Source organism: Aulostomus chinensis, chromosome 10 (assembly GCF_037954235.1).
Source record: "Aulostomus chinensis isolate RoL2024-O1b breed Wild chromosome 10, RoL_Achi_v1.0, whole genome shotgun sequence".
Lineage (NCBI taxonomy): Eukaryota > Metazoa > Chordata > Actinopteri > Syngnathiformes > Aulostomidae > Aulostomus > Aulostomus chinensis.
The window spans coordinates 17294846-17312890 of record NC_141329.1 but is presented as its reverse complement, the minus strand read 5'-3'; the positions used below and the strand labels follow the sequence as shown (position 1 = coordinate 17312890).

General features: G+C 40.6%; 2 protein-coding genes and 1 pseudogene across 3 annotated transcripts; all 3 read right to left on the bottom strand.

The window, feature by feature from the left end:
• Window positions 1-5311: 5311 nt before the first annotated feature.
• On the bottom strand, window positions 5312-10809 carry polr3glb (RNA polymerase III subunit GL b). Its single transcript, XM_086215165.1, has 8 exons — window positions 10674-10809; window positions 8955-9159; window positions 8393-8522; window positions 7687-7755; window positions 6731-6787; window positions 6076-6170; window positions 5863-5988; window positions 5312-5646 (listed from the first exon to the last, which is right to left on the bottom strand). Exons 2-8 carry the CDS (start codon window positions 9066-9068, stop codon window positions 5560-5562), a joined length of 678 nt encoding a protein of 225 aa, XP_086071291.1. The 5' UTR covers window positions 9069-9159; window positions 10674-10809; the 3' UTR covers window positions 5312-5559.
• Window positions 10810-13080: 2271 nt separating this feature from the next.
• On the bottom strand, window positions 13081-14325 carry LOC147254539 (uncharacterized; annotated as a pseudogene).
• A 69-nt stretch (window positions 14326-14394) lies between these two features.
• On the bottom strand, window positions 14395-15470 carry LOC147254538 (phospholipid scramblase 2-like). Of its 2 annotated transcripts, XM_086215164.1 has the most exons (2): window positions 14982-15470; window positions 14395-14449 (listed from the first exon to the last, which is right to left on the bottom strand). In XM_086215164.1, exons 1-2 carry the CDS (start codon window positions 15468-15470, stop codon window positions 14441-14443), a joined length of 498 nt encoding a protein of 165 aa, XP_086071290.1. In that variant the 3' UTR covers window positions 14395-14440. The 2 variants fall into 2 exon arrangements, with proteins under 2 accessions (XP_086071290.1, XP_086071289.1); XM_086215163.1 differs by lacking the exon at window positions 14395-14449 and having other exon boundaries at window positions 14781-15470.
• Between the last annotated feature and the right edge of the window lie 2575 nt (window positions 15471-18045).

The window sequence follows — 18045 nt, the reverse complement described above, 5'->3', positions numbered from 1 at the left end:
GCTGAGTGGAACTGGTACATGGACACTTCTCTTCTACAGGTCGACATCAAACAATTTACAATTACCTGACATGTTAAAATTTATCTTGTGTGGATGGTGACTGGGTTGATCAGTTTTAAATTGCGGCTGCTAAAAGTACATGTCCCAGGAACGTGAGAGGTACAGAAGAATTTGCTCTACTTCACATTTAACGTGAAGCCTGCCTGAGCTTGTCCATGCATCTCAATGAAAAACACAAAACCCAAAGTAAACTCTAAGTCAAGTTCAAGGTAACATTTTATTTATTATATAAAAGGGAAATTTATATGCTTACAAGATGTCCAGTACTATGCAGTCCCTCCAGAAAAATGCAATAATGCAATCGTGTAATTCACCGCATACTCAGCCAAAGTCTGCACATTTATGTGGGGGCCACATTTTTTTTTTCAAAAACGCCACACTTTCGCTGCAAAATGTGCAAAATATGCAGGGCTAGCATGATTTCATAATCCCTGCATTTAAGTTGCAAAAAAGTCACACAGATCTTTTGAGAAAGTTGAAAAATGTTGCGATTACATCACACTAGGGTCACCATTTTCCTCCTGTTGCCTTGGGAACATTGTGAAGTTATGTCATCAGAAAGCTGCAAACCCAGTGAAGAAGACATGATGATGTCTGCAAATTTGTCTCATTTGCCAACAAAACCAAGCTTGGAACTTGATTGACTCATCAAGGTTTTATAAGTTTGAGCCACGTGTTTGTTTAAGTCTGAAATAAAACCAAATGAGAGCTTTATTATTCCCAGCACTTTCTGTGACATAGTGTGCGCCACACATAGGAAGTAATTGGAAATGACTCTTTGCATTAAAGTTGTAGCCTAGTGAGAACAGAGTGTTGGGGAATCACTTTTTTTCCTTATTCATCAAACTGCAGTTTTTGCAATGTCCTGCAATTTTTTGCAAATTCCTGCAGTTTTTGCAATTTCCCGCAATCACATAAAATTGAATAAATATCCCGCATATTCCTCCCACAGTCCAAAGACATGCAATTGGGTACTAGCCTAATTGGATATTCTAAATTGACCGTAGGCGTGGCTATGAGTGTGAATGGTTGTCTGTCTATATGTGTTGGCCCTGAAATGGACTGGTGACCCATCCAGGGTGAACCCTGCTGCTAGGATAGGCTCCAACCCCCCCCCCCCCCTAACAGGATAAGTGGTAGAAAATGGATGGATGGATGGTAAGCGAGATTATCAAGGTACACCCCATCACTAACAAATGGGTGTAAAATGCATACATTTTGCATAAATAAATGATCATAAAATAATTTGCCTAATTATACATGATTTATGTCTTTGCATATTTAGTTATTTTCAATGTAACCATAATTTAGCTAAAGGCTAGATTATGGTTACAGAGATGGTTATTGTGTTATTTATTTATTCATATTGGATTCCTCCATACAGATTTGGAATGATAGACTGCATCTCAAGAATATAAATGATATCGCCATAGTCTAAACAGATACAAATGTAGATTGAACAGGTTTTTTTTCTTAAGATTAGTCAAACCTGCCGTATTTCTGTTTTTTAAAACAAAAATAATTTTCTTTTAAATACTGTAATGTTATCATGGTTTCAAATCAAGGAGCTTGTCACCCAACCAAAAACAAGAGTTAAATTAGATTTAATAATGATATCCGTATAACTGTTGGTCTATTTACGAGAAACTGTACACATTTAGTTCATGTAAGTTTAGATGTAATTTAAGACTAGTTTAAGACTAGACTAGAAGTTATTTTCTTCCTAGTCAGCATAATACTACTACTACTAATAATAGCATATGTGTGCATGTGTTGCCACTCAAAAAAAAATCATTCATGAAAATACTACATAGCAAGTGATGACAAGTAGTTTGTTTCAGTAAATTTGTGTTTAAAATCTAAACATGTGACAGCCTAATCATGTGCAGCTGTGAGAATCACACAGGTGCGGAGGGATTCAGCTCAGCAGGAACCCTCTTCAGGTGGATCTGAGACAGTACTTAAAGTCAGCCGCGTAGGAACATCTTACGTTGCAGCAATGAGGTCCTGGCAGCTTGTTGGGTTGAGCATTCTGCTTTCCTGTCTCAGGCTTTCACAAGCTCAATTTTTGAGTAGGAGAGCTCCAGTCTATGGGGGGCACCCACTGACACAAGTTGATTCCAAACCAGGAGCAGAACCAGAAAGAAAAAACTCCAGACAGTCTGTTCATCAAGCCAGCGGCTTCCAGACAAAGCAAGTCCAGCGGGCAGTTGAGCCACTCTCCTGGAAGTTTCCAGAATATCCAGTGGATCAAGAGAACAAGCCTCCTAGGCTTAAATTTCTAAAGCCAGTGGCACCAACCAACCGTGTTGCTCTGAGATGTGGTGAAAATAAAATCCAAGTAGAGGTGAATCGGAACCTGAGGGGCCTTGGCAAGCTGATCACCCCAGAGGAACTCACACTTGGTGGTTGTTCAGCCACTGAGACTGATGACTCGTCTAATGTGCTGGTCTTTGAAGCTGAGCTGCACAGCTGTGGCAGTAGAGTTGTGGTATGACTTTTTTTATGTATATATTACATTTGATTTGAAGTTGTCTTTTTAACCACTGTCTATTTCCTGCAGATGACTGACAATGCCTTAATTTATGCATTTAAACTGGTCTACAAACCCAAAGCTTTGGGATCAAGCAACATTGTTCGGAGTGAGAGAGCTGTAATTGGAGTCGAGTGCCACTACCCAAAGTGAACTTAAATCTGGATTGGACCCACATCACAGTATTGTGGAGAACTGAAGATGTGACATGGCAAATTTAAAAAAAAATAAACTGCTTGTTGGATTGAATCACTTTTCTCCATTTGCATGCTTCCAATCCACTGTGGTGACTGGTTACACTCCTGTGGCCTTCCTGGCTGCTGATCTGGGGCTTGTAGTTGCCTAGCAGGATTTTTGGGTGAAAGTTACTTCAGGGGTTGTTGTCCTAATTGTTCACTCAGTAGGACATCAACATGGTAACACATGCTGCATACTTAACCCATCAAATTGAACAGTAGCACTATGAACAAGAAGCAGAATAGTTTTTACATAATTTTGAAGGAATTTTTAATGGGAATAGAAACACTCATACTTTGTAGTTTCACCAAAAACCTCCTGACATTCATGTGTACAGGACTTATACAAACTGAACTTTCCCAGATTCAGTTATGTGGTAGTTGCACCCCTTGCCCTTTTGCTATTTCTTTGAAATATGTAAATTAGTGTTTCATATCTATGATCTGATTGAACCACTCGACCCCTGATTTCACCTACATCCTGCTCATAATGCTGATGTTGGCCAGCTGTGCTTTATAGCTGCATGGCTAAAAGGACATCTAAAGACTCTCAATTTTTGCCCTGAGTCCTGTTGTGCTTTGTTAATAGGCATTAGTTTTTTTTAATTACCCTCCTGAGTTTCATCCCCCTTCAGTTAACATGGGCTAGTTTAAGGACATGAGACTCACTGGTGATTTAATGTTAGCAGTTAGCAAAGCCATGCACATTTGAGTACTGTTTCTTAATCCTGTACATCTAGTGTAGTTGAGTTTATTTGTGAGTAAAGGGCAGGTAGTAAGACATTGCAGTTCACACTCACATTCTATCCCAACTATGGTTTGTTCAGTTTTGTAAAGTTTAATGACATCACTCTTGGTGTGTTTTAAGTCTTTCTATCCTGTAGTTTATTCCCAATCTTGGATAAATTTAATTTGTTTTGATTGGTTCTTGACTTGAGTGACGACTTGCACCCCAAGTTCAGTTGATTTATCTGAACTTCAATCATTAAACACGACTCTTTTTTTTTTTTACAACCTTTCTATCCATCCATCCATTTTCTACTGCTTGTCCTATTAAGGGTCGCAGGGGGGCTGGAGCCTATCCCAGCAGCCTTCGGGTGAGAGGCAGGGTTCACCCTGGACAGATTGCCAGTCCATTGCAGGCCCAACACATCTAGACAAACAACCTTTTACAGTCAAAGCCATGCATATGGTCAATTTAAGTATCCAATAAGCCCACTTGCATGTCTTTTGAGTGTAGGAGGAAGCCGGAGTACCCAAAGAGAACCCATGCAGGTACAGGGAGAACATGCAAACTCCACACAGAAAGATCCTGTGCCCGAGATGGGGCTTGAACCCAGAACCTCCTTGTTGTGAGGCAGCAGTGCTGACCACTGCGACGCCCACAACCTTTCCATTTTATTGTTACTTCACTTGCCCTGACTGAGCTGAGGGTTGTAATTAGGAAACCCATATGAGTCTTTCTACATGAAGCCCTTACCTCGATATCATTTAAACAGAATTCCTTAAACAAATAGGATGAAAGACACAAATGTGTAAATGTCCCTTTGCATGTATTTGTTAAAGGTTTTAACATTTTTTATTTGTGAATTTAAAATACATGGTTACAGAGTAGGTTATATATGTTGCAAATCACTGTTTTTATATACATGAATACACTGTACAAGAAAAACGCAAGTTTGAGGATAGTGAGATATCTGTGGATCACTGTACATATTTGTGGATTGTCTTCTGTGGGTTAAACTATTAAAATCCAATACCTTACCAAGTTTTGCATTTCACATCGTTTTTTTTTTTTTTAAAGATCTCCAGCAGTATTAATTGGACAAAATTCAAAATATGAGGGAAGTCACAAATATTGAAAACTCACAGAAAGCTATCCAGAAATGTGCAATATTTTGTATGGACAAATACATTCACAAATTCATAAATACCACTTAACATGGATTTTTCATGGCAATCTTTTTACGTTTGTAAAACCACAAACATTTTTAGTGAAAGAGAAACACATTTGCAGTGTTACATTGTGATTATTCGTTTTATTTTGTTTATTTGAAGGAACAAGTGAACACAACTCAACAACATACGTCTGTGGAAATAGAAATTTTTTTGGATCGTTGTACACATTTGCGGATTGTCTTCTGTGGGTTCAATATAGACTTCCTGAGGTATCCCCCTGCTGATCACAGTAATGCACTGTAAGACAATGGGCCAACACCACAGCCACCTAAACAGTTCCTCATACAAGTCATGTATCTTCCTTCCGTTAGCTTTATACAGATGCCTTGGTGTCCGTGTGTGTGTGCTGTTGACTAAGCATGATAACAAAAAGATAAAGTGATAATAAATTGTAAAACCACTCATTAGATGAACAATGAGCATTTCATCAGTGTAAAATTGAACACACTACATTGTGCAACCACACATACCACAAAGGGCTTTGGCAGGTCTGGCTGGAATTGAACACACATCTCAGTTTGGATCCATACATGAAGCAGGAGCTGCAGTTTATTTCTCCAACAAATTCACAACCAACACAGATTCTTGTTTTTTTTTTTTAAAAACCCAGATAAAACACTGATATGAAAACTTTGAAAACACTTCACAAACTGTATCGTCAACACATTTTTTCCCCAATATAAAACATGAATCTTGATAAAAAATCTGCAGTTACTAGAAAAAAACAGATGAACACGAGTTTGTCCAGAGAGATAAGGGTGTGCTGGTGTTTCAATAAATAGCCTCGTCCATGTTGTCATCACTGTCTCCTCCAAAGGCCTCTCCATTATCAAAATAAGACATTATGTAGTCAGTCTCCTGCAGAAATGCAAAAACATGCTGGTCAGACAGAAAATTATCAGTCATGTTACATCAATAGCTGTCAAATTTACGCGTAATATAAATGTTATTACACAATTATAACTCATATTGCCATATTGTACTACCACATTTGTCACAGAAAACGAATACATGTGCCATAAGTTGTTACTGAACGTGATTAAGAAATGTCATTTTGACAAAAGGTCTCCTCACTTCCTCCAGCTCTTCCTCATCATACTCCTCCTCAGCTTCAGCCTCCTCCACCTCTTCTTTCTTCTTCTTTTCCTCTCCTTCTTCCTCTTCGTCTGAGCTCTGCTGCTCTTCCCTTTTCTCAAGCATCTGAAAACGGAAGCCACAAGAGGTGGAAATATTTGTTTCCTTCAGATCTCAGACTCATCCTGTAAATTCATCAGTAACTAATCTCACCGCCAGTTTGAGTAGCACCTCCTCTTTTTCTCTCACTCTCTTCCTCTTCAGACCAGACTCAGGTTGGTTTGGGCCACCAACAGCTGCCGGCACACCTGAGAGGAGCACAGAAAAGGAACATCTTCCACTACCATGTCAAAACTTTAAGCAGTAACCGAGATGATGAAACTTTTTATTTTGAAAGAGGGTGGATCTCTTCTGCTTTATCATCATTCAACAAACTGGCAGTTCCACTTCTGTCTGAGTATTTGGGTCAGTGACTGCACTTACAACACCTGACATACTACATGTGCTGCAAGATTTAATATTCTTAGTACTTCAAGTTCTGGTCGCGTTTGCCATATGCAGTGTTTGCAGTTTTTGTAGTACTTCAAGGTCTGGTAGCATATGCCATATTCAGTGTTTGTTGTATTTGTAGTACTGTGCATACTGTTAGTTCTCAGTGTTTGTAATATTAATGGTGGCGCACCTCCTGGTAGCGTAGGTTGTTAAGTTTTTTTGAGAAGTGTTTATTTGGAGAACTGTGAGTATGTAAGAGAAAATCACGAGTACAAAATACAGGTCAATCTGTCACATTCATGCAAACCTGCTTAATGTCTGTATTCCTGCATGTACTGGTAGTGTTCTTAGTATTCATCACACTACATATACTGACCGTTCTTAGGAGTTTTCCTGAGGTGCAATCGCAATTCTTTTGGGAGTCTCTTCCAGTCTGAAATACCAACACATTTGATGAACAAACATCCATCCATCCATCCATTTTCTACCGCTTATCCTGTTAAGGGTCACGGCGGGGTACACCCTAAACTCCACACACAAAGAACCTTCAGAACCTTCTTGCTGTGAGGCGACAGTGTTAACCACTGCACCACAGTGCCGCCCTGATTACCAAACAATATAGCATTCTTCCCATGTGCAATCTCTTTCAACAACATTCGTGTCTTACCTTTGCACAAATACTGTACATGACAACACCAGTTGGTGGTGGGGCAAGATGTCCTATAGAGGGCAAGTGTGGTGTCATTTTACAGCAAAGATTGTTTATTAGGGCCTGAGCCTGAAGGTACTATTATGTTTTAGTTTACATTTTTTCTGATTGCTTGGCCACTTTTTTTTAACTATTGGCTACATTTGGAAAACTCAAAACACTAGCAAGAAATCCTTGCATCTAACAAGCAAAACATTATGCATCCGTCATCATTGTGCCAACAGTTCTTACAAAACTCTTCTAATTATTTTTTAAATTGTATTTTTTTTGTCATGATTGCATCATCGTTGTCAGACTGATCATAAATAGGGAGCAGACAATTGTTTATTTTTTTTGAATGCTGTGTCATCTCATATCTACAGTTCTGCTTGTCAAACCGGCTGAGATCATGTATCAGGGATCTTCTGAGGTAGTAACTCTCCATCTTATTGAGTGTGACCTCCCAAAATGATGAGCGCTCCCCCCCCCCCCCCCCCCCATTTCTTGTGGTAGAATCTTAACAACTATTTTTAATCACACAATCACTTGGCAACTCGCAGAAAATATTCTATGACCCAGCACAAGGGTCCCAACCCCATGGTTGAGAACCACTATCATAAGTTATGTATAAATCAGAGTGTCACCTGGAGTTGAGTTGCTCAGCACATCGGTCTGCTCACTGTTGTGATATTTATCAGAGTATCTCTCCACATCTGTTTGCAGGAAAAACAGAAAACTTTCACAATACAACTACAGCGGCAGTGACGTATATGTGTGTCCCATGCAGCAGCTCAATCAAAATCAGCATGACAAAGCTCCAAAGATTTAAAACAATGAACAAAAATAGAAATGCATACATTTTCCTGCTACATTAAATGTGTGTTAATATGTAACTTTTGTCTGCCCTGTGTGAATTCATGCTGATCGCAACAACACGTGTGGAAATTCTAATTCTGTATCCAGTTAGAAACACACCAAAGCAATATATATTTTATCAGACGGTGTAACGTTTGTGTTTTTGTAATCATAAGGACAAAAAAATTTGGCTATTTTCTCAAAGTCTCCACAAATCCAAATTAAAAGACTCCATATAATATGAAATGCCAGTTATTTTCTTGGTGCTCGTAAGCATCAGGAGCATTCGATAAACTTGTTTAATATGAGCTTCAATGTAAAGGACTTTCATTTAAATGTAAAGTTATGCAATATAAAATTCAGAGGAATACTTTTTTCTTTTTTAACTTTTTTTCTATGTGCTCAAACACCTCACCTTTCCCACAAATTTGTTTATATCACTGTTAGCTAGAATTTCTTTGTACGTGTGTGTGTGTGTGTGTGTTTGTGTGAGACCTCTAAGTGCAGCAGCAGGTTGGATGAAGAAGGGTAGACTCTTCATGGCTCCCCTGAACTCCTGTTTGAGAGCCAACAGATACTCTGCTTCCTCACCATCTGTAAGAGGGAGGGGTTTCTGCTCCATCACCTGGATTGTAATGAGCACAAACAAACAAACCCGCACACACACACACATACACACACAAAATAATCCATTCAGATTGTCAGCAGTACGTATCATCAACTTCCACTACATTCTTCTTCAAAAATTCTCTGAGAATCTCTGTGATTGTCATTGTTTTTTCTTAATATGTATCTAAATAATATAAACATGGAACACTAGTTGACTACTATTATTCCTTGTTTGAATTCAGCTTGGAAGCAAATACATCTCTCGTTTGGATCTATTATTCCAACAATGATTTGGTGCATGTGAGGAGGAAGTATAATAATCCCATGCAGTAAAGCTGAGCACAGTTCAACTTGATTTTCGTTGACATGGTGTCAGATAGAATCCACGAGAAATGCACTGAACAAGCCAATAGCCATTAATGTTTGCAGTGATGAGACTGTCTCTCACAGGAAACAGAGGTGTAGGCTGTTGGATGGATGGAGGTAAGCTGTCTCCTCTGTTTATACCGACAGCCTCCACGCTGAAACTCATCATCCTCCGACCTCGCCCACGCCCCGCCATGGCTTCAGATCAGGACAGAACAGGTGAGTTCAGATCAGGTCGGATCAGACTGGACCAGGTGGGTCAGCAGTTGGCCGGAGGTTTCTGGATCCTTACAGAAGAAACGGAGAAGATCACAAGTCAGTGATTAATATTATTACAACACCTTAACCCAAGAGTTAAACTTATTCCCATTGGTATTGTTTACACATTTGAGAGCTTGTATCAGCACTTTATTCACATTGGTATATTTAGTCAAAAATGGCACCAGTGATGCTGTATAAAAAGCAGCAGAGTGTTATTTTTTTTGGCTATAGACTCAATCAGGATGGTGTCACAAAGTGATATTAACAGCTCTGCCTCAAGACACAATTCAACAATGTTGATGTGAACATCTGATTGATAAAAATTCCATGTGATTGTTAAAAACCTTAACATCAAACATCGATCAATCAAACCCATCTTCAGCAGGGAGTGAAAAAATGGTGAAGACTTTCCTGTGAACACTTTTTTATAGCCACAAACACTCATACGCTGCAAACCTAGATGTTTAAAATAATTTGTTTTTAAACGATCATTATCCACCACCAAAGCCACCAAAAATGTTGGGCTCAGTCTGAGAACTATGCAGTGATTTGTTAATAGAAAAGCAGCTCAGTGCACCTGTGTAGAATTTCACGAGGATTAATTATCAAACAATTAAAAAATTAATTATCAACCATTTAAATCGGATGTAAATAATGATTTATACATTGTTACTTCAAGACTAAAAGTTCTCTGTGTATCTACTTCGCACTGAGAGCATCAATATCAGTTTGCTAGAGATTTCTGATGTTGGACACTTACATATGTTGATTTGACAGTTAAGATGAAGAAAAAGTTGGATTAAGAGTGTGAATTCAGAGGTCAATAGTGTGATAGATAGACAGACAGACAGATAGATAATGCTCCAATCATATGGTTTCTTAAAATGCTAAACATAATTTCTCTTATATGCCTCTGAGGACACACAAACTCACTATTAAATATCTGTAAATCTAGTTAATGGCTATGTTTTTCTGTGAAGGCACTTGTTTTGTGTAAAGGCCTCGTAATAATGTTGTAATAGTGCAGTGTCAACCTGTATTGCTTATGGGACTTAATGTAGTTACTGTTTCATAAATCACCCGTCCAGGCTGAACCCGCCTCTCGCCCGAGGGCTGCTGGGATAGGCTCCAGCCCCCGCGACCTTTAACATGATACGCGGTAAACAACGGATGGATGTATCCTAAATCATCACAGCTGATCAAATAATCACGTTAATGTTGTTAACGTCGGTTCAAGTCCTGTTGAGACGTTGGATAGTTTTCCTGATTAACAGGTTTCATATTCTTGTGTATAATAAATAAAGCATTACCAGTGAAAGCAAAATCATTAGTAAATGTGTGGACAAGGTTTTCCATCTCCAAATTCACGTTAGAAACGTTGCGCTTGTGGGTGACGAATCTGTAGACGACAAGATGCGGAGCATATTTACACTTAAATATAACTAGTAAAACTGGAGCAATGGGAGACAGACTTGGATGCAGTAACGTCACCTTAAGCAATCAGCTATCGAGCTATTTAGCCGTGTGGTCACCGTCTTACCTCCAAAACCTAGCTTCTTGGTCGGAGTCGCTGTGCCATCTTCTTGTCAGGTGTTTAAACAACGACAGTAATCTTATGTCGTGTCTCTTACAGAAGCAGACATCTTTGTTTACATCATCCGCGTCTTCGACGGTTTGGGCGGGTTAAACACCCATTTAAGGTGCATACTGCCACCTGCTGCAGCGGAGTATTTAGAACGGGAAAACGTGTAAAATATGGAATTTATTTTAAAACCATTTAAAACCACCAAAACCACCCAAATACTAAGTTCAAATCCAGGGACGGAGAGCCGATACTTTTTGTGCACTTGGGCCCAATCAGATCCCGGAGAAAGGGGAGGTGCAGAGTCTAGGTGTAGACAGAGACCAAAATCTTCATCGCAAATGCTAGTTGCTGAACCCCTGAGTAAGTATTGTCAAATAACATCCAGGTTGCAGTCTGTATTTGTGTTCTTTCAGTGCACTGGATCATTAAAGTTTAATACTAATAACCATGCAACTCAGTTAGTAATGACACAGAGCATGCAGATTGATATGATCTTAGATATATAAACCAGCCAAAACTCATTTTAATTGCAGTCTGCATTCAATATAAACACACAGACAAGCTTTAACAGGCAGTGCACACATAAGCGGATAGGAATCCCTTTTTGGCACAACACCGGCTCCACCTTCCCTTAATCAGATCATAAGGAGAAAAACGACCACAGAACGCAGTGTCCCAATATAACGGTTGTGAGCCTTTAAAAAATGGTGTTTACCCTGGGTACTTTATGAAACTATAAGAAGAGAAACACACCACTGAGTGCCCCAATATCTACAATTCTACAATTTCATTTAGCAGACGCTTTTGTCCAAAGCGACGTACAACACAAGCAAGAATTTAGACTTAATTAAGGAGAAGTCCATAGGAAGCGCAAAAGTGCTTCAGTTGTGATTTGGTCACAGGTACTGCCATCTAGTGGCAGAAGAAGTGTCGCCCCCCCCTCCTCTTTTTTTGTTTTGTTTTGTTTTTTTGACAGACATACAACATCACACAACACAGTTAGTGCTACATAATCACTAAGTGCTGGGTCTTGGACCCTCTGACTTATTCTACCCCACAGGACAAAGAGGAGAAGAGTCAGGTTAAGTGCCTAGGTGTTCTCTGAACAATTGAGTCTTCAACTGTCTCTTAAAAGTAGAAAGGGACGCAGCAGAACGCACAGAGTTCGGTAGTTCATTCCACCATTTGGGAACAACAAAAGAGAAGAGTCTGGCTAGAGATTTGGAGCAGCGCTGGGCTGGAAGCACCAGGCGTCTTTCGCATGCAGGGCGTAGTGGGCGAGAAGGAGAGTAGACCTGGATCAGTGCATCTTTATGTAATTAGACTGCATTATTAATGTAAAGTCATCCTAGGATGAGTTGAGCGAGAACAGACGAGAATGGGCTTTCAAATGCCACTCAAATGGCTGTGTTGTGTTCAGCTTGGCCCCTCAGTCAGCTAATCAATGACCACAGCAGTTATAGGGCTTGGCACTTTAGGCATCAAGCCAAAAGATACATATCCTATTAAACAAGCAAGTGTTTACTAAGTACTCTGTCCTCCTCAGTGTATTCTGCAGGAAGAACGCCATGTATTTAGTTTTTTCAACATAACTTGGAATATCAAAACTTCAAGATGTAAGCACAGGTGGTCGAACCTGCTTGGCATTTCTGCCTGACGCACCTCCGACGGTGCCATTGTGCAGACTGCAGGGTCATCAGCCGGGGGGCCACCCTTCACTGATGTTTTGCTCCATTATCCCCCGGAACATCTCTGGGTGGTGGAGCAGCGACAGGGACGTCTCCCTGCCGCCCCCTGCAGCCTGTGGAAGGATCTGTATTCTACCCACACTGATCCCAGTGTTATTGTTGTTGTGTATGTGGAATGAGTCCCAGGGGACTGTGCGTGGCAGGGATGTCCATCTCCCTGAGTCAAGTGTCGGCCTGACCATAACGCCTCTCTTAAGAGCCTTCTTTTCCCCACACCCTGTCCTTCCTTCTGAGCCATAGCCAGAAGCTCCCTTCCTCGGCCTCCTCCCCAAGGTCATGAAGAGCTCGCTTCCTGTTGGATCCTGCGACTCCGAGAGTCTTCAGTAGCCGCTTTGTGGATGTCCCGGTGCAGCCCCTACATCCGACCTCCACTGGGAAGGTGAACGGTCTCCACCCAGCTTGTGAGCACGTTGCTGCCAGCTCCACGTACTTGTCCTTCTTATGCTCGTACGCGGCCTCCGTGTGTTCCTCCCATGGGACTGTCAGCTCTACCATGATGATGACTTTGGCAGGTGCTGACCAGAGCACGATGTCTGGACGTAGGGATGTCATTGTGATCTCTGCAGGGAATTTCAGTTGGCGGCTGAGGTCAGCTGCTAACTGCCACTGGCCTCCTAGTGACAGGAGCGACCGCTCTGTCCCCGTGCAGCACCGCGCTGCACACAATCGCGACGCGTCGTCCCTGGCCTGGTAAACTGGATCCACTTTAGGGATGTGGGTGGATTCTCCTGGTTTACTTGCTGTCTACGGGCTTCCAGGAGCTCTGCTAGCTTGTGCAGGACCTTGTCATGCCACCACCTGTACCTTCCCCGTGACAATGCCGTCTTGCATCCAGAGAGGATGTGCTTTAGGTTTGGGTTTGGGGAGCTACAGAGGTGGCAGGATTCTTCTGTGCCAAACCAGGTGAGAAGGTTCCTGGGGCTGGGTAAGGTATCGTATGTGGCCCTAATCCGGAAACTCAATCTCGCCTGGGGAGTTCTCCACATGTCGGTCCAAGTGATGGTTCTGTTGATCACAGCCTCCCAAGTAGTCCATCTGCCTTGCTGTTGCTGGCTCACCGCTGTGATCTTGTAGGTTTCCTCCTCCATCTTGGCAACTTCGGAGATCACAAGATCCTTCCTCTCCTTCTTGGTCGCTTTGGACCAGTTCTTTGGTGCTGTTGCCCATCCTAGGCCAGATCTGCCTCACTATGTGAAGCCAACAATCTCTTGGTGCTTCAACTGCTCCACTGCCTGGTCAACTGCTTTGGATGCATTCCACTTCCGTCCAGTACGAATCTGAGGGTTGGCAGGTTGAATTGCCGGGTCTGTAGAGTCTCTCAGCTCAAAGTGGAGCCTCACCTTCTCCTTTTTGTACCCCAGACTGATGGACTGCAGTGGGAGCTGCAGGGTGTTTCTCCCAAACAGTGCCGTGGAGGAGAAAGATCGAGGAAGGCCGAGCCACTTCCGGATGAAGTTGTTGGCCTTTGCCTCCAGCTTCAGGACCGTGGTCATGGTGATGTCGCTCAGTTTCAGGGGCCACATTAGGTGGTGGTACAGAGTAAACTGGTAGCACCACACCTTGAGCTTCCCAGGTAGGGGGCACTGATCGATCTTGTGCAGGCCCTCTTGAAGTTGAGCTGTGACAGCTGAGGCCATGTTCTTGTCAGAGAGGTCCGCCAAGGCTTCTCACGGGTGCTTCTGTCAGTAAGACACTTGAATTACATTGAAGGAGCAGTATGGAGGCGCTATATTGTTTTATTATGTATTTTTGATATTTAAAATTGGTAAACATTCACTTCAGTTGTTTGGAAGAACTTGCTCTCCTGTGAAACTCCAGTCATGTTTTGTGGACTAAAAAGACATTATCTAACTCTCCATTAGTGTAAGTGTGAGTGGATAATGGATGACTGAATTTTCATTTTTTGGGTGAACTTACCAGTTAAGATGGTTATAGAAATTCACCTTATATGCTGTTTTCTGGTTTCAGAGAACATCATCCTGCCTATAAATAGAACATGCAGGGAACTCACCAGAAACTTCCTGCTGAATTGTTTTTTAAATCTGGGGCATAACATTGCTGACATTTTAAAGGTGTAACACATAAAAATTTCAAAGCAGTCTTTTCAAACATTACTACAGCGTTACCGCCAAACATTTTTATAATGTTGTAGTGAATATTTAAGAGAACCAAATAGTAACTTCCAACTAAAAACATTCTCAGAGCATTCTCATTCTCTTTAGACCACATCATTTCTTACAGGGCATTTATAATGTTGTAAATTAGCATACCCACAAAGAAGATTGCATTTAAAAATCCTGTTGCAAGCTTTACATTAATCGTGTTGTGGATTTGTCTCAAAAAACATGAAATCAATGAGGAAGCAGGCTCCTAACATCACAGCCTTTATCTTTACATCAAGGTCCAAAGGAAATGAGATACCAAAGTTATCTGCATCCGTGAAGCCTTCCTGCATAATTCCACCCCACTGTTTACTTATCTGCCCCACCACAGTTGACTCATCTAAGGAAGTCACCTCAAAAATGACATCAGACATGCAGCGACAGTCACAGCATGGCCCCTTGATCTTCAGCTGTGGAGTTCTTGTCTCATTCAGGATGGTAAACTTGGGCAAAAGAGGATGCCAGTTCTGCTCCACGTAGCCAATAGGTGTTCCAGGGGGGCTCTGCACCTCTAGCTCCTGAAGGCAGCAGGGAAAGCAGCACAAGGTGCACCTAAGGGGGCGAGTTAGGGTTAAAATTTCCTGTCCCATGTTGTCATGGAGATGAATGGTGAAAGGCCGAGCAGGGCCACAGCTCTGCATGATAAAGATGTTACTTTCTTCAACGGCCACAAACACCTGCTGCCCCAAGCTGTTCTTTACAGTATAAACATTGTTCATCTCCCAACCAAGAACAATTTCACTCAGTTCGACCCTCTGATGGACTAAGAGTTGGTCGATCTGTATCAGATACTCCAGTCCAGGTGGGCAGCCTGCAGTTTGACCAAGTGTGGGCATCTGCATGGGAGCAGTTGGCAATATGTATGGTAGAGGAGCTACTGGAGCTGGATATACTGCATTGTGACCAGGCTGCATCCCAATGTAGTACACTGGAACCTGAGGAAATGGTCCTGTGTGTCCCTGATATTCCATGAGGTAGTTCTACCTGTTGGAGGTACCAAACACACATAATTGGATTTAGGTTTTATTCAGCTAAACAAAAACTATCACTCAAAGAGAGTATTGGCATATTTGGACACTATGATATTAAGTCTGTAATTGTACTTTGACTGCAGAATCAGTTATTTTTCAATATTTCCATTCATTGAATGTTTTGTCTCCACTCTGCATCACCTAATTGAACATTAGGCGTAATATGGGCAATTGGGCATTAATATTGGTTAAGGTTAATATCCTATACATTTTTTGGACTATCTTTAGGGAGCTATATTTTCAGCATCTGCTTGGGGAATTTCATTCATTACAGTCTGTGGTCTTAGATTAGTCTTAGATTTTGAGGAAAATAAAATTAAATATGGGGTTAAGTTGATATTACAGAGGCTCCTGCAGATAGGACACCAAAAATGTGTCCATAGTTTGCTCATATGATATAAAATTTACTTTATACAATGAAAATAATCTCTCTGAACAAAACCTGCAAGTCTCATGAAATTTTTTTCACCAAAAAGCTTACAAAATGCAAATATCCCATTTTTGTTGTTGAAGCCTATGAAAAATACATCATACCTACAACCCTCTACAAGGAAGCTGGGAGAGTGAGGCAGCAGGGGTGAACGCAGGTGGTCAGGGAACAGCAGCAAATCTCTGACAGCAAATTCACACACACACACACACACACACACACACATACACACACACACACACACACACACACACACACAGAAGGAGGAACTAACAACACTTTCAAGCTGAAATTAACTAATTTCTGTGGCCACTTGAAGGCAGCAGAAACAAGTAGTAACAAGCTGATGTGTCATCCTTAAAATTCAAGTATTGAACTTAATTTCCTGTAAGTAGCCAGTTACATCGCAATATTGTTTTGCCTGGTGAATTTTTAGTACCTTCACACTATTTGTGCTGTCTGTCATATTTTGAGGGAATTATCTGGCTCTTTAGCTGTTAGATGCTTTTCCCTGTTCACTGTAATTCATACAATTCTCATATTTACATTACGCTAATATTTCTATTACGCCATTTGTTCTCCAGTTTTGCAGTCCAAAGGCTCTCTCTAACCCTCTGATGATTATCAAGAGTACACAGTATATTAAATATATAGTAACTAGTATACCAAATAATGTGTAGCTTGTGTTAAACACACAGTCCAAGTATAAATGTGCTAAATTCTTATATATCTCCTATCTTGTTTATTAACTGTCATTAAAAATATGTTGATTCTTATGAATAAAAGTCTATATCTGTAGCTGCTTACTAAGCAAACCTAATTCCTTATACATTGATAATCAGACATGCATATGTTTGAAAAGATTAGTTACCCACCATGTGCTTTCATCTGAAGATGTTACCTCTGTAGTTTGCCAAATGTCAGATGCGTTTGTGTGTGTGCGTGTGTGTGTGTGTGTGTGTGTGTGTGTGTGATGTTAGATGTATTGTTAAGAACCTTGCGTCACTTAGCAACAGTTTTTTTGTAACAGAGGAAGACAAGAGTCATGTTACCTCTTTTGTCTTCAGAGAGTTAAGGATCTACTGCTACTGGCATGAGGGAACAACGAGCTCATGTTTGGTGTGAATTATTATTGTTGATTTAAATCTGTTTAAGGCCCTAGTATTGAGAAGAACAAGAAATCAAAAATGATGTAAAGATAAATAAATGCATATATAAACAGTTCAAACCAGGGAAAGTTGCATGTTAAATGGAATTGGCGCATCCACAAATGATTGTCTAATGCTTATGTTTATAAGTCATCTAATTGATGGAATAATCAGATACTACAGTCAGGTTTGTTGCTGGTCGTAGAGGATCTACCTGTTCATGCATCCATAGTCTAATCTCTTGTTTGGGGCCTTGGAAACAGTTAATAGTCCGCATTGTATATTTTTATTATTCCTTGAATTCTGAGTCAACCATTCCCTTTCTCTTCAACATGATCAGAGATCCTGCAACAGTATTAGAACCTTTGCTGTCTCTATAGACACAGACCAAGAGTGAGTCACTGTTCTGGTGGGCCTGAGAATAAACTACTTCCCTTATGAGAGCATATTTTCCTCTATTCAATCAACATTTTATTAAGCATCCACATACATCTTGTTCCTGCAACTATCCCAGAGGTACCATTTATGATGATGATAATTATTACATGTAAAAAACCTTTGAGCAATCCAAAAATCCAATATCTATGAAATGATAAAAAATAACCATAAAGTTTGAATTCACAGAATTCCCTTCACTCTACATTGTTCCTATTTGCTTTATCTTGTCAATTAAAGGCAAAAATACCTGAATAAATTACTGAATGAAATGGGAGATAACGTTACATTCTATAATGCACTTTTTTGTACAATTCAAAATTGATATAATATGGAAAGAGTGTTGTGACTATTAAACTCCACTGTATTTTCA

Bases quoted from the DNA above. Each gene is read 5' to 3' on its own strand.
- polr3glb (XM_086215165.1), bottom strand. From the start codon at position 9,068: ATGGCGGGGCGTGGGCGAGGTCGGAGGATGATGAGTTTCAGCGTGGAG. The intron at 6,788-7,686 runs GTGACACTCTGA...TTGGTATTTCAG, and splicing joins GCTGAGCAACTCAACTCCAG to ACTGGAAGAGACTCCCAAAA. The intron at 6,171-6,730 runs GTCAGTATATGT...TGCTCCTCTCAG, and splicing joins CAGGAAAACTCCTAAGAACG to GTGTGCCGGCAGCTGTTGGT.
- LOC147254538 (XM_086215163.1), bottom strand. From the start codon at position 15,470: ATGCAGATGCCCACACTTGGTCAAACTGCAGGCTGCCCACCTGGACTG.